General features: G+C 41.1%; 1 protein-coding gene across 1 annotated transcript; it reads right to left on the bottom strand.

The window, feature by feature from the left end:
* Positions 1 to 87: 87 nt before the first annotated feature.
* si:dkey-98f17.5 (uncharacterized protein LOC569123 homolog) lies at positions 88 to 14,694 on the bottom strand. The gene is made up of 12 exons (XM_022198163.2): positions 14,520 to 14,694; positions 12,053 to 12,164; positions 9,070 to 9,163; positions 8,271 to 8,325; positions 5,022 to 5,162; positions 4,781 to 4,941; positions 4,599 to 4,697; positions 2,788 to 2,933; positions 2,446 to 2,617; positions 2,177 to 2,289; positions 1,917 to 2,004; positions 88 to 1,827 (listed from the first exon to the last, which is right to left on the bottom strand). Exons 1-12 carry the CDS (start codon positions 14,629 to 14,631, stop codon positions 1,774 to 1,776), a joined length of 1,347 nt encoding a protein of 448 aa, XP_022053855.1. The 5' UTR covers positions 14,632 to 14,694; the 3' UTR covers positions 88 to 1,773.
* Between the last annotated feature and the right edge of the window lie 1,243 nt (positions 14,695 to 15,937).

Raw genomic sequence — 15,937 nt, forward strand, 5'->3', positions numbered from 1 at the left:
ACTCGCTGCTTTACATTTATTTTTTACATGTTACCCGTTGGTTTGTGTGTACATTCTTCACTTTAGTACCCAGAAAACAGACAACAGTTAAAATAAAAGTCAGTAGAAAACATTTAATCATTTCCAAGGAAGTGGCAGAGCATAATTTTTTCAGATTTTCACTGGTTTCATTCTGTGAATCAGGATTAATACAAAGCAGTCTAGGTTTCATACAATGAAAATCATTTTTGGAGAGATTATACAGAACTGATGAATTCACAAATGAATGAAAATCACTTATAAAACATAAATTCCTAATGAGAAGGACACCTGGGATTGATCTAACACACACACACAAGACAAACTGAAAGTGTTCACAACGATATTGCAAACAGCCCGAAGAGGTTCTTCTACATTATGTTGGATAATGAGTAAGGATGCACCGATCCAGCTTTCCCAATACCGACTCTGAACATCTTCTTTCGGGCTTTAACCCCCAAATTTGTACACTTTACTGTGTCATCAGGATCATTTTATGATTTACATGATACAACACATCAAAACTGAATGAATAAACTCTGAATGACAAAATGACGAAACTGAAAGATTTAAAGACAGTACAAGCCATTCTAATCCAGTACTTTCAGTGTCAGATTCAGTAAATATCTCTCTTTGGTTCACTCGCCCAGTTGTTGCATTGTGCGTTTGTGTGTTTGGGAGGCGAGTTTTTTGAAGAAGCACCAAAGGGAGGAGCAGGTTTGTTTGGCTGCTGAGTTGAAATATCAACACACTTTCTCAGGAATGGCTTACTCTATTTTAATGTGATCAGTCACAGCAATTAAACTGTTGCCATCTGTGGTGTATTGGACCAGCGCATCCCTAGGAAGAAGCACCACACCTGTTGACATCTGTCCAAACTAATAAATATATCTACAAACACTGGAGTGAAGGCATTATATGGTGTTATGAGTTAAATCTATGTAGGGTTCAGTGCTCATTAATACAACTGGGAGAGACACCTCAGTGCAGTAGCAGACTTATCACCAGTTTTACTGCACTGTTGCACTAGCGTACTTAAGTCACCAGTCTGGACTGTGGTTTATGTTAATATCACCACATAAGAAGGAGTCATCTAGAAAAATATCTGATGGCTGCACAAATCACACAATAAAACAAACATAACTTTAGGACTGATTCTTTGGAGGCAAGAAGAAGTTTTCAGCCCTAAGATTTACTGACTGTATGAAAACATGTCATCAGATGTCTGCCTGTAATGCCCAGGTGTTATCACAGCGTTGGTAATTGTGGCTTTTACTAACAGTCAGCATGAGAACACATTCTGGTAACGTGACAGTCCGGACGGTGCGGTGAGATTTGGGGACCATGAGAAGAACAAGAACAAACTTTATAGATCATAAAAATATATTTGCTGCTAAAATCAGCCGTGAGTTACTCACGAAGAGAAAGAGAAAAAAAAGTAATTTGTAAACATTTCACATATGTACTACAAAAAAATTCTAATCACATTATGAAATTTGTTTTCATCAGACAACTACAGCAACAGCTCGCCCTGCACTCCGTAATAAAGGCACTTTTCAAATCAGCTGCTGAGATGATAAAAGCTGGCAGTGATCTCTGCCGATTTAGAGGTAACACCTGACGAGAGAACAGTCTGAGTGGATGATTATCTGTCTGGAAAAGTCCTGCCGATTCCTCTATTAACGGCAAACGATGTATTTTGAAAGAGAAACGTCTCCCAAAAGCCTTGAAGCAGTATGTGGAGCTTACCCGAGGTCAGAGGTCATATTCTGCTGCACACTGCTGGAGGTACCATTCATACAGTTTACCCTGTGAGGCAAAATTAACTGTTAGATTCACAATCTTGATGTTTTAAATTGGACAGACAAAGAGAACTTGACATCAAAAATAAATCTAACCTTCTTGGCTTTGACGATATCCTGAATATAATCACTGTACTCTGCCATCGTCCTCTTCTCCTTCTTCGTCAGAGTCTTGTTGCTTCGGCTGGCGATTAAAACATCACAAAAGTCAGAATTTCAGTAATCACACTTCAAACATATTATTAGTAATTTTGGTTCAGGTTTAAGGAATTACTTTTCTTTCATTTAGCTAATCCATAATTGGATTTATTGTTCTAGCTATTTCTGTGTCTATATGTTTATATTGTGTCACGTACCCTGCAAAATACTTTGCCAGGAAGAGCAGAAGGTAGCAAAAAGCCCCAAAGCCAATCACAAACACCACTTGTCCGTCTTCTGGTATCCAGTCCCATAAATACATCACTATTCCCTGCGAGAAACATGTTGAATAGACAGTCAACGAACAAGACAGACTGCATGTAAAAACAGGAAGTAAGCAATATTTTATTCCAACATTATTGGTTCCATAAGTTTAAATCGATGTCCAAGTCGTAAAAATTTCCCCTGCATGACTCTCAGGACTTACTGCGGAGACATTGACGGTCTGAGCTGCACCTTCACCCAACAGCTCATCCAGCTGCTCTTTGGAGAAGGTTTTCACAATGAAGCTGAGGACGAAGAGGAGAGGTAGGAAAATGCCCAAAGCTCCACACAGGAACGAGTGAAGACGGACGCTTTTGTTGTAAGTCACATTAGCTCTGTTTACACACAGAAGACATCTGGTTTAACACATTTACTGCAGCTATTTATACCACTTATTTCTCCATATACATAAGACATGATGGATGATTGATGGACAAACAATATTACAGCTGAAGCAATAACTGGAACACAGTAAGTGGTTGTGCTGTAGGTTGAGAGGTCGAACCTGTCCTGCTGTAGTCGGCTGCTGATGGTGGAACAAATAAGGTCACAGTCTTTCTCCAGCTGATCCAGAGTCTTTTGAACGGCCTGGTTGATGGTCTTCTCGATGGTCTGACAAACCCCGTCGATCTGGTTCATGCATCTGCTCGGCTAAACAAGAGAAAAGGCTCGTAAACACGTCAGTTTTGGAGCAAACATAAAAACATCCCATGCATCTCAAAAGCGAAGGTCTTCAAACCTTCGTGACAAATCCAGAGGGTATTTTGACTGACAGTCTTGTGCACTTTGCAGGAAGTGAAGCTGCATTTGCTCAGCGAAAAATAAATTGGAGGTCTGGAGAGATTCACAAATCTACCACACGGAGTAGGGCTTTGGGGTTGTAGATCACAAGATGGTGCAGCAGTAACTCAGGACTGGAGCAGCCATTGTCAAAGGAAGCAGATCAAAGTCTGTGGTTTACGAGCCCTGTCTCCCCCTCAAGAGTGGATAAGTCTCTCAGTCGTCATATTACAAAATAAATCATCCGGTTCAAGCCATCAAGTGGAAAAAGTAAAGCAAAGAATTTACATTCAAAGTTCAATTAACGGTTGTTAAACCCCAAGGATAGCAGATCTAAATTAAGAGCTGAGGAAAACACTGTTGAAAGCAACAAGAACCAGACCCACAACTCCACTACAAGGTGAGAAGACACTGCATCATTTAAAGATGTCTTCAGGTGAAAATCAAGCTGTTATTTTTTTTTATCTTGTAAGCATGTCCATATGGTGTTTTTTTTAGATGCTAGAGGATAAGAGTGAAATAAGCAGTCAACACCACGGCAGAGCATTTTCACCTTGAAACTGCAGTGGAACAATGACTTCTGGGGTTCAAACAAAACAAAACTAAGGAACCAATCCTGTCAACTTGCAGGGTGGAACTTTCTGGATCATCATTCTTCTTCATAACCAGTTTCCAGTTTGAGCATGAATGGCCAAAGTACTTCAATATTACTGCTAGCTTTAGTGCAGCATGGAATAGTTTTACTCTGTTTGTGCAGAGTCATAAGTGTGTTAATTTGGCAGAACAGTGGGGGATGGGTGGACAAAGAGCTGTATATTCTAGAGCAGTGGTCGGCAACTGGCGGCCCGCGGGCCAAAACTGGCCCGTCAGGAATAATATCTGGCCCGCCAGATGATTTTGAAAATTTGATTTGGCACGGAGCCAAGCCAGTCCGCCCAACCAGCAGCCGACCAACACGAAACTCGCGTGGTCGGCTGCTGCCGGCCATTTCCGCGTTTGCGCTACTGGTCGGACATGGTTGTAGGCAGATTTCACTGAGCAACAGTGTGTGCAAAACATGTGTGTGTCTCGGGAGTCATTTTTAATACATCTGTGATCAGAATTGAGACGTGTGTCCCAAGCAGCGGCGATCAGCTGTAGAAGCTCCGCTGCTCGCTGTACTTCACCCCCTCACCCTGCTCGCAGAATCGGAGCGCAACCCCACCGCAGGTTGGCCCGCTGTTCGATTGTTTACAAACATTTTGGCCCGAAGCCACATCTACTTGCCGACCCCTGTTCTAGAGGAAGGGACTGTACAGTTATATCTGAGTCATTTGAAAATATGCAGGGAATATTCTCAGGAAAAAAATTGAACTATATAATCTTAATGCATAGAGATGAGTTTTTATTGGTTTAATAAATGGCTGGAGGGGGATTTTAAGACATCCAAGTGTCAGCTTGGAAAATGAGATTTTAAAAATAAAGGCATAAAAAGTTTGATTTAGATTAACTACAGACTTTAAAGTAACCAACACAAGTACACACAGCTGATTTTACCTTCTGTGGGTTGGGGATGTAGATTGTCGGCATTTCAAAACCACATTTATTGAGACCCGGACGGCGACACAGTTCCTGTACAATCTGCATCATCACTCTCTGTCGACAGAAAAAAAAATCATACTTTTTACATTTTGGAACTCAAAAAATTATATAAAAATCCATATTTTAGGTTAACCTACCTGTCTGTCTGTTTCCTTCCCAGCTTCGTCTGCCTTGCTGAGGTAGAACAACAGTTTGTCTCCACATTTTTCACTCAGCTTCTCCACAATGTTGAGCGTGCGTTTGCACAGCGCTTGGCCCATCGGGTCAAAGAACACAAATATCAGGTCTGACTGTTCTCCTGTGCAAACATAACATCCATTAAAGGGACACGACAGCTGAAGAGGAAATATGTCAGTACTTGAAGCTACAGAAGCGTACCCAACCAGGTGATGGCGCTGTTGACATCAAAAGGGTAGATCATGTCCCCGTCCACCAAACCAGGAGTGTCCACGAATGTGACCAGGCTGAATTTCTTCTGCTTAGAGGTGGAGATCTCAGCAGACAGGTAGTCCATAACACCTGGAACATACAGATGCTGTGTGTGTACAGGTGCTTCCTTTGGATTGCAAGATAGTAAGTAGAAAGTTGAGACCCTGCAGGACTATGCGATAGAGCGTGACACGAAACCGCAGTGCGGTCAATACTTGGACACCTGAGGGAGATCAGTGACATTAGGATCAACAACTGAAAAGTCAAGTTTCTGACCTCTCTTTGCATTTTCAGAACTCTGGGTTTGTAATTTGACAGGAAAATCGTCCAGATAAAGACACATATGTTAGCTACGTACACGCTAGAATACGCATCTGACAGTAAACTCTGGTTCAGCTCCTACCAGACGTGTGAGCGGCCACACCCTCACACGTCAAACAAACATTTTGTTAGGTTTCAGCTTTTCTCACTGTCCCCTCTTCGGAGACATCTGTTGTCATGGTTACACACAACAGCTCTTCAACTGGCAGCTTTAGTGTGGGGCGTGGGACATAAAGCTAGCCAGTGAAGAACGACTGTGAGGCAACGCACTGCGAGGTTACGATATTCCACCACAACCATCACACACGAAGAGCCCCTTCAGACAGAACAGGATCACTATTGAGACAGACCCCTACTACTGACAAAGTGAGCCCCTCCACCCCATCCTCCACACACACACACACACACACACACACACACACACACACACACACACACACACACACACACACACACACACACACACACACACACACACACACACACACACACACACACACACACACACACACACACACACACACACACACACACACACACACACACACGCGCGCCTGAGATGACAGTGAGGCTGTTTCATGCGAAGAGGCAGGTGTTAACAGGCAGCACAAATCACATCCTTGTGCTACAGCGAGCAGGGCCACTGCTGCTGTGGTACATTAGCATTCCCTTATGTTTCTCTTGCATCAGCATGGCCACAATTTCAATACATCTGCCTCCTATCACACATTCTGGCACTGTTGAGACATCCCAATTGTGCAAAAGATGACAAGATGACTGTGGTTAAAGGAAATCATTGCGAGTGTGTGCACAGATATTATCAAGCAGCTTCACGTTCAGTCTCTAAGAGGCTACGTGATTTTACTTTAGTCAATCGGATAAATACAAGTGCATACATCTGATGCTTGAAATCTGTGCATTAAATGGCAGTACAGATATGTTGATTCATTTGATTGAAAAAAAGGCCTCTGAAAGGTGAAAACGTGAGTGATACTCGCCGGTGGCTGATAAGTTCCTCAACTGACTGTAACTGAGAGGACTGTGAAGGAGATCCTGTGCACGAGGAAAAGGGCAAAGGCTGCGATAATGCTGCATCAACCGAGACTAAAAAAGGGCATGTTGGACTAAACAGGTCAAACCAGCGACAGTGCAAATAGATCTAAAGCAAATGAACAAATAACACAGACACACATCTTCGTTATCTAACAGTAATTAATCATCTGGTATGCGACAAAACAGTCAATTTCCATGCAGCACGTCGTCTAAACTATTTACAACAGGTTGCTACCTGTACAAAAACAGACTTAAGGATCTTTTATGCAAGTACAAAACAATATAAAGAAGTATCCCCAAGCATATCCCAAAGGAGATCAAACTGTATAATCAGCAGCTGCTCCAGAATAAGGATATATGGTGCTTTTCTGATGAGTCATCCTCAGTCGCTGTGACAGGTAAACAAATGTCCGGTTTAGTGAATTCCCAGAGGCTGCGATGAAGTTGAAATAAAAAGCCTGTGTGTATTCCAGCAGCAGATCGTTGGTGCTGCGAGGCTCAGGCCTGCAGAGTGGAGCTGTTGCTGCTGGAGACTGGGCTGTGCCGTCTCTAATGGCTGTGACATTTCTCAGCAGCTCCTCCTGACTACACTGCACTGCTGTCGATGGGGCGTGTGACTCATACGCCATACCGTGAGCGCTGTGGTCCGCACCCAGTGAACCCTCACTCTCTACACGCTCCCTGTCAACGTACACATCACCCTCCTCACCGCACACACCCCCCTACTCAGGCAGCAGACACATCCAGGCTTCCTACATGACCGTCCGGCGTCTCCAGACCACCGCTGACGCACAGACCTGACACCAGCCGTCTTAAAACAATATGCCACAAATTACGTCTCACCTCGTACATCTATCAGTGGCAAACGGCACATATGTGACTGTGTCTGATTTATAACTTCAAACAGCGTGTTTATGACTCAGCGTTGAGTCGTCAAGGTGAAGCACCTACACTCCTCAGATCACAAAAGTCTGACCCGTGATCAACAACGACACAAACAACTGGTAGTGAGGAAAAAACTGGAATAAACAGGCAGAATTTATGGTGATGCTATGGATTAAACACAGTTTTAAGGTGAGTTTGCTTTAAATTCATTCATTCATTTTCAAAGCTGAGCTCAGTCTGTAACAGACGACCGCTTTCCAGAAGGAATTATTCATGGGCCACACAGCGGAGCATTATCTTAACCCTCAGAGGTACCAATCTCCTTCTGCAGTTCATGATTGCATTCATCTGCTGTTCACTATTCCTGTGGTGCTGCTGCTGGACTAATGCTGCATCTCCCTGCTGTTCCAGCAGATTTTAACACTTTACCCTCTCTTTTCACGCTTTCATCTTTTTCATCACGATGCCAATAAAAGGCAGCTGCAATCAACAGACACCTCAGTCACATGCATTTCTCAAACTGCAGACACAACAAAGGTGATATCAGTGATATAATCTAATGTGCAGATTTTATCAAAGAAGGAAGATACGTCTTATGCTACTTTTAATATTTACTGATGGAAAGATGCAAATATTTAAGTTGCTATCCTGAAAATGAAAACATGTTCTCACCTGTTCTATGGTGTGAGGCATTTAAAAATGCTACGTGATGCGTCACATCAGCAAGAAACTGAGTAAACTCTGCATGCATGCATCAGATCTACACATATTGATTGTTTCAGGAATATGAAACCTGATTTGAATGCAGGAGGAGTGCAGTAAAGAGGTCTGGCTTTTCTTTAAATGGCAATATCAGAACCAGTCAGGCAAAAGACTATAAAAACTGCTTTTCAGAAATACATCATGAGTTTCTCAGAAAAAACAAGAACAAAGTCTTACCTTTGAACTCAAGCAGTGGTCGAAAGTGGGGGTAGAGATGCAGCGTTGCATTTCCCTGTGAAAGAGTTAAAAAAGACAACGTGAGAAAGAGCCTGATGAGAAAAACACTAATCTGCAGGCTTTTTTTTTCCTGCAGTTTTTCCCACCCCTCTAAAACAGAGTCTTCTCTCTTCTCCGTACTTTGCACTCAGTCTTACACCAGCTGGTGTGCTGCAGCACAGTACACCTTCTTTAGCTCTTCCTGTGTAGAAGAGATAATCCTTCCCCTCTGCACTCCAATATATTATTCATCTTCATCACCTTCACCACAGCAGGATATGAACAGAGAGGGAGAGGAGAAAGACGAGAGAAGATGGAGAGACAGGTGTCGCCCGAGCCTGTCTATATGCTGCAAAGATGCCTGAGTGTGTGTGTGTGTGTGTGTGTGTGCCTATACAACAAAGCCATTCATTGGAGCAGCACACAGCATGAGAAATCACCACTGACTGAGGGAGTGTCGTCCATACACGATGGCATCGAACGCATTTTTTCATCAGACTTCATGGCTGGCTGCAGTTTTCTAAACTTTAAAATTTCAAAAATCTCTCAAGCATGAAACTATGATGTCTGAATATAAAATACTGTTTCATTACAAGCTCTGATAATATCTGTAGAGAAAATAAAAGCAGTAAAATAAAGTGAAGGGTAATTATAAGGGTTTTCTCTTCAAGCATTATGTGGTACTTTTGTTTTGTGGCTTGAATACAAAGTCCTTCTGCAACACTGCTGGAAATGCTGGCTGTTTTCCTGCTGTTCTTACCGTCAGCGATTCTCTTTTGCGACCGCTTGTGATGAAGGTAAACCCCTGTGTTTCAATGGCCACGCCTGTTTTCTGTATGTGCTCTTCAGCGTACCTGGAATGACAGGAAAGAAATATTATTCATCGCTTTTATATTACATTTATAAGTGCACAAGATCTAAAGCAACAATGCCTTCATTCCAACAGTTAACGATGGGTAGTAACTGACAGAATAGTAAGAAATGCCCATTATTATTCCTCAGTCCAAAAGTGGCAGTTTTATGTTGCTGATTCTGTCTGAATGAACTGTCTGAAGTCCAAAGACATTCAGTTTACGATGATAAAAAACAGACAAAAGCATAAATCTTCACACTTGGAAAGCTCAAACAAGGCAGTAGTTTAATTTTTTATTAATAAATTACCAAAACAGGTAAACAGTTATTCAGTTCTATCTAATCTATTTTCTGTCCTTTTTTTTGAATTTCATTTATTAGTACAGCTTCTGGTAAACTAGCCTGGTATGAGCGTGGAGGACTAGTACAGGATGGGACGTGAACCTCTGATCACTAAATTAACACCTCAGGAGGTTAGACCAGGAGTTTCCAAAATTTTCAGAGACTGATCCCCAAAATTACGGTGCCAGAGAGTCACAGCCTTCATTATTGTGAGAAGCTGAAATATACAAACATCTGCACATCCACGCAAAGATCAAGAGGCCCACCAGAACATAAGTAACAACAGCACAAAAGACTTCAACAGCTTAGAGACCATATTAGTAGTTATCTAAGATTGGCTAGTAGCAGAATATGCTCCATGTACAAACTGTGCTCCTGTGTAAACATACAGTATGTAGGAGCAGCAGATTCACACAGATTAAGTCTAATATATGCTATTTCTAATCCTTTTTAAGTTTGATTTGATTTCTGGAAATCATCTTCTGATTTCCACATTGAGAAGCAGTAGAATGGACGATAAGTTTCACATTGAAAATTAGTTTTAAAAAACTATTAGAGATCCAGCTTTTTAAACTCTCCTTTCTCCAGATCAAACCATTCTCGGTATTACCGTAATATTTACTATGAAACTATTAAGGACATCTTTAACTGTACAAAAAATGCAGCAGCTCTGGAAGTGAAAGGAGTGTACAGAGAGTTCAGTTTATGTAATATAGACAGCTAGTCACTTAGCACGACTGACAGCTGGTCTCCTTACAGAGGCAGTTTAAAACATGTTTCTAAATTAGCTCAGGGTGATGCTGGGACAGAGAACTTGTCAACCCTGAAAAACAGTAAACAGAACTTGTGCATTTTTTTTTACACCAACATTAGCATTTACTCTGATAAACAGTTAATGGTGCAACTGGTTGGTAAGTTATTATTTGCTTAAATAATTTTTCAGGCAAACATGTAAAACTAAGAGCTTATTTTCTTTGTCATCAGAAGAACAAATTTGAGTTTATGCAGTTTGTCCAACAAGAAAGGCATTTTTTGAAGTCATCTTGGACTCTGGAAGTCATGAGGATTTATTTGATGCGTCACCTGAAAGTGTCCAGTATTTCAGAAGCTGTAGTAGGTTGAGACTCTTGGGAGAATTTATCAACACATTATCTACAATTCCTTAAAAATACATTATGGCATATAATGGAGATATTGATACGAGGGGCGTTCAATAAGTAATGCCCCTGACCCACTTCCAGTTGTCTGATCCAGCTGAAATTTTGCATGTGCAATGATTTATATTTCTATGGGTTATGTGACAAATTACAGCTGTACACTAATTGTGGTTTCTGATTTATACATCTTTGAACTGAGTCAGGTGTGAAATTGAGCCTATCGAGTGTTGCGCAGTTATCCAGTTTTTGTATTTGAAAGGACGTAGACCACAGAAGACTTTTGATGAAATGAAAGAAACTTATGGTGATGATGCCCCATCATATGACCTTGTAAAACGCTGGCATCGTGAATCCAAGCATGGCTGGAACTCTGTAGAAACAGCTCCCAGACCTGGTCGCCCCCCTGCGCACCCTCCTACTGGGGGCGACCAGGTCTGGGAGCTGTTTCCACAGAGATCCAACCATGTTTGAATTCACGATGCCAGCGTTTTACAAGGTCATATGATGGGGCATCATCACCATAAGTTTCTTTCATTTCATCAAAAGTCTTCTGTGGTGTGCGTCCTTTCAAATACAAAAACTGGATAACTGCGCAACACTCGATAGGCTCAATTTCACACCTGACTCAGTTCAAAGATGTATAAATCAGAAACCACAATTAGTGTACAGCTGTAATTTGCTGCATAACCCGTAGAGATATAAATCGTTGCACTTGCAAAATTTCAGCTGGATCAGACAACTGGAAGTGGGTCAGGGGCATTACTTATTAAATGCCCCTCGTAAGATAGAGACTATCTCACCTGACCCAGTTCAAACACGTGTAAATCAGAAACCACAACTAGTTCACAGCTGTAATTTGCCACACCACCCATAGAGATATAAATCGTTGCACATGCAAAATTTCAGCTAGATCAGACAACTGGAAGTGGGTCAGGGGCATTACTTATTGACCGCCCCTTATATTACATGATCAATCAGAATTAGCTTGAAATGTAGCTTGATTCTGCAGGCAGCTTTGAGTTAGTGTTGTAGTGAGTTCAGTGGTTGGTACAGTCTGTCACTGACCATTCTCCTGCCTGTCCTTGTGGTTCTTAATAACTGGTCCTGACCACAAAGACCGCAGACCACCGCTGGTAGGTTTTGTCAAAACACTTTTGATGGCAGGCAAATACAACAAACTGGATCTATTTATCATTTCTAAAAACACACATATTTTGAGGCAAAGCTGCTGAGCTGCATTCAGACCCCAAAGCACATTTTAAAAGTCACGTGTGAAGGTCGAAGATAAAGATGTCTTTCTAAAAAAATCTCTTTCACACATGAAGCAGAGCATGTGATGGTCAGGCAGCTGGGAGTGATGTTGGCAAATTCATTAACAACAAAATGTATTACCAGTTAATGAAGGAGCTCTTCCCTGCAGAGTGGTTCCCCATTATCATCACTATGATCTTCTTTCTAGGCGGCAAGAGCCGGACTCCGAGGCTGCTGGCAATCTTCACCAGGCCTGAAAAAAAAAAACCACAGTAATCAGAGCATGCAATAAGTGAAGTGGTGTCTTCATAATATGATGCTCTAGATCAGGGGTATCAAGTGGAACAGACCAGTAAAATCAGAGCATAATAACCGATAAATAACCAAAACTCCAAATTTTTCCGGTGTTTTTGTGCAAAAAAAAGTACATTCTGAAAATATTTAAGAAGTAATCTTTTTACAAAACATCATGAACAACCTGAAATTTTTCAAGAAAAGTAAGTTCAATTTCAATAACATTATGTCTCAATTTAACATTTACACTTTACAACTTACAGATCACAGAGTGTCTACAAAGGCACAAAACATTTAGTCCCAAGTATCTGGAACTGAAAAATATAGCATTTTACTTTTAAAAAGACAAAAAACAACAAAAACAAGACAAAATATTACCAAAATGAGACACAAAACGACAAAAAACGAGACAAACGGCACAAAATTAAAAAAAGAAATGACAAAAAAATTTACAAAAAAGTTACAAAGCAACAAAAATGGACAAACAAGACAAAAAATGACAAAAGCGTGAAACAAAACAACAAAAATGATACAGAAAACAATGACTAAAGCAAAACACAAAATGACAAAAATTAGACAGAAAAGAAATACAAAACGACAAACAACGTCTGGTCTCCCGGACACAAATTTTGCACACTGCCTTCGTTTTGCCTTCAGTTAAACTGAAGACTTGCCAAACAGCGGAGGTCTTTGGCATCTTGGCTTGTGCTTATACAACAAAGTGAAGCGTGACGTCAGAGTCGGCAGCCACCGGACCATTCGGGTGGTGGTAACAAACACAAATGGATGAACCGAGATCAGTCGAACACGGCGGGATGAGCCGAAGCGGGCCGAAGGCGAAGGGAGGAGACGAGCTCCGAATATTCCTATTTTCGTCTGGGGGGGGAGGAGGGGGTGATCACATAGACGTGTATATGTCATAGACATATGTGTATATACGACAGGATGAGCCGATATGAGCCGATGTAGGCTGAAGGCGGAGGGAAGACAGTAGCGCCGAATATTCGTTCCGCCCGGTAACGTCCGACCGGGGGGTGGGGGGTTGGGGGGGCGGCGGCTGGGGGCGAATATTCGGATACCAAAATTAATATCTGGATACCACTGGCGTGAACGAATATACGGATATTCGGAATATTCGAGTCCAGCCCTACAAATAACAAGAAAAAATATTACAAAAATGAGACACAAAATTACAAAAGAACAATGAGCAATACAGTATTTAACTTTATGATCAAAACAACTTTTCATGATCAAGGAATTATTTTAAATTTATAGTTTTACAATTGTACTATTTGCAGTTAATATAATGTACTGTTAATGCAATTTTTACACTTTACAAAGTCGTTCAGCGGGCCGGATTGGACCCTCTGGCGGGCTGGTTTTGGCCCGCGGGCCTCATGTTTGATACCCCTGCTCTAGATTGAATGTCAAATAAAATACAACTACAGGAACTAAAAAGTTGCGCGAAAAAGAAAGAAACAGCAAACGCACCCCATGTGCACAGATAACGGATACATTTTTAAAACCATCAGTAGCATCATTTTAAATGACTCAGAATGGGAGATTTGGGGGTTTACTGTGCTTGGCAGGAGTCATGATTTGTCCATGTACAGTAATGACAATGATCACCTCTGAGGAGCCTTTGAGCAAGGCCTATAATCTGCAAAGTGCTGCACTGAGGCTGATAACAGATAAGAGTGTGTTTGCTCTGGGAGTCTTCCAGGTGTGAACATGGAAATGTGTGTGAACAGAGTGATCTGGAAGAAGACAGCAGTGATCCTACAGAACCAGATATACTTCTTCTCCTGGGATTGGCCTGTTTATGTGATCCTTACACTGTAATAAAACAACAAGAGTAAGAAACCTCTTTGTCTGCACACACACATACACAAGATCAACGGGATTATTGTTGAGGAAACCAGAGTTCTCCAAATATTTAACTGCAAGGAAAACAAGATATCATTTAGCTGCTTTGAAACCTGGCTGGACTAACCAGCTTATTATAAATCACACTGCAGAGGGCGGTTTGAGGGCACTTCTCTGGGGTTAAACTGCTGTTAGTGGCGGTGTGTCTGCAGACCAACAGTGATATGTGGGCGCTGCCTCCTGCAGAGCCTCTCGGTGTTCAGTGTCATGTGTTGGACACTGACAGCTGCAGACCTCCGCCTCCTTTTACAGCCCAAACAAGCCGCATTTCACTTCTACTTTCACAACCACAACTTCAGCCGCTCGCTTACATAACCCCACATCCATGCGTGCTTGTTTGTGCTTCGTGATGCAAACTTTGCTGTAACCCGGATTAGAGTTCATTTACCGTGCTCGCTGTCCACATACAGACTGTGGCATTCCTTCAGGATCCTCTCACTGGGGGTGGTGATCGCAGACTCCAGAGGATTTGCCACAGACCGGGGCTTTCTGCCCGACATTGCCACCGCAGCCACCAGCCGCCCGTCCGCTAGTTGTAAAAACTACGGGGGAAGACTTTCGGGGTTGCACACGCACTGGTACATGCGGAAGAAACGCCCCCCTGCGGACAAACACAATCACCATAAGATGCACCACATATTTTCTCTCACACTATAACGAGAAGACCCAGGGGATCTGTGCTGCAGTTATGTTGACTCCATGTCACTCATTTTTCTAAAATTATCTGAACTTCTTCTTAGAAAATGGACACATGTGTTGCTGTTTTTAACTTTGCCCATGTCTGTGTGGATGTAATTAATGTAAGGGTCACGCCAGAACTAGAGGACATTTTACGTTACATCCATCAAATTTCAAATAATCCATAAACAAAATACTAAAACATGCAGGTGCTGTGTAAATGTACTTGTCCTGAAACCAAATCTATAAAAAAAATAGGAGAAAAAATGTTGGAAAATATTTTTAAAATACCAAATAAGTCTGGAGTTTCTCCTAAAATAACATTTTTCTCTTGTCCCACCCCCCGATGACCAAATTGAATCTCAAATAAAACCGTTAAAATGAAATTTAAATCTCCTTTTTTGATATATTTTAAAAATAGATGTCTCTTGTAATTGTGGTACCATTTTTAATCAACACATTATTATTATATTAATAATAATTAATATTATTAAATAATAATTATTATGCATTTTGTGCCCCACAACAACCCTGTTAGCATAACCCTTTTAACTGGTAGAAGAAGAATAAAACAGTGAATTTAATGATTTGCTGGAATTAACATCATCAAACAGTTTTCCAAATGAATAGACAGAGCAAAGCTATGACCTCTCTTCTATAATAAATTTTCATAGCATTGTCAGCCTTGATCGAATGTTTCACTCTACCTCTTATTATCAGGATCAGACTAATTCTTTTGACTTTTTTGTTTAGTGTTTTTCATCAGTAAGTTTGTCCTCTTGGTCAGCAGTACCAGCTAGATACATATCTAGCTGGTACTGCTAACCATATGCTAACATTAGCATGGATTTGCAACCCTGTTACTGTGATTAAATTCAGACGGTTATTTAGTTGACATTTTAGTGACATCCAGTCATTTATTCTTAATAAGTTATTGTAATCAAAATAAATAATTGTGAAAAGACGTGATCATAATGAACATAAAAACATTTTTTTTAACTTTTAGTAAAAATGCATGCAAGATATATCCCATGGACCTCAAAGGTCCTTCAATTATATATTGACCCAGTAATTAGAGTAATTTTATTTTATAAACTTGTGTTTCTTAATTAAATCTCAAACTGACTC

Source organism: Acanthochromis polyacanthus, chromosome 7, assembly GCF_021347895.1.
Source record: "Acanthochromis polyacanthus isolate Apoly-LR-REF ecotype Palm Island chromosome 7, KAUST_Apoly_ChrSc, whole genome shotgun sequence".
In the NCBI taxonomy this organism is placed as follows: domain Eukaryota; kingdom Metazoa; phylum Chordata; class Actinopteri; family Pomacentridae; genus Acanthochromis; species Acanthochromis polyacanthus.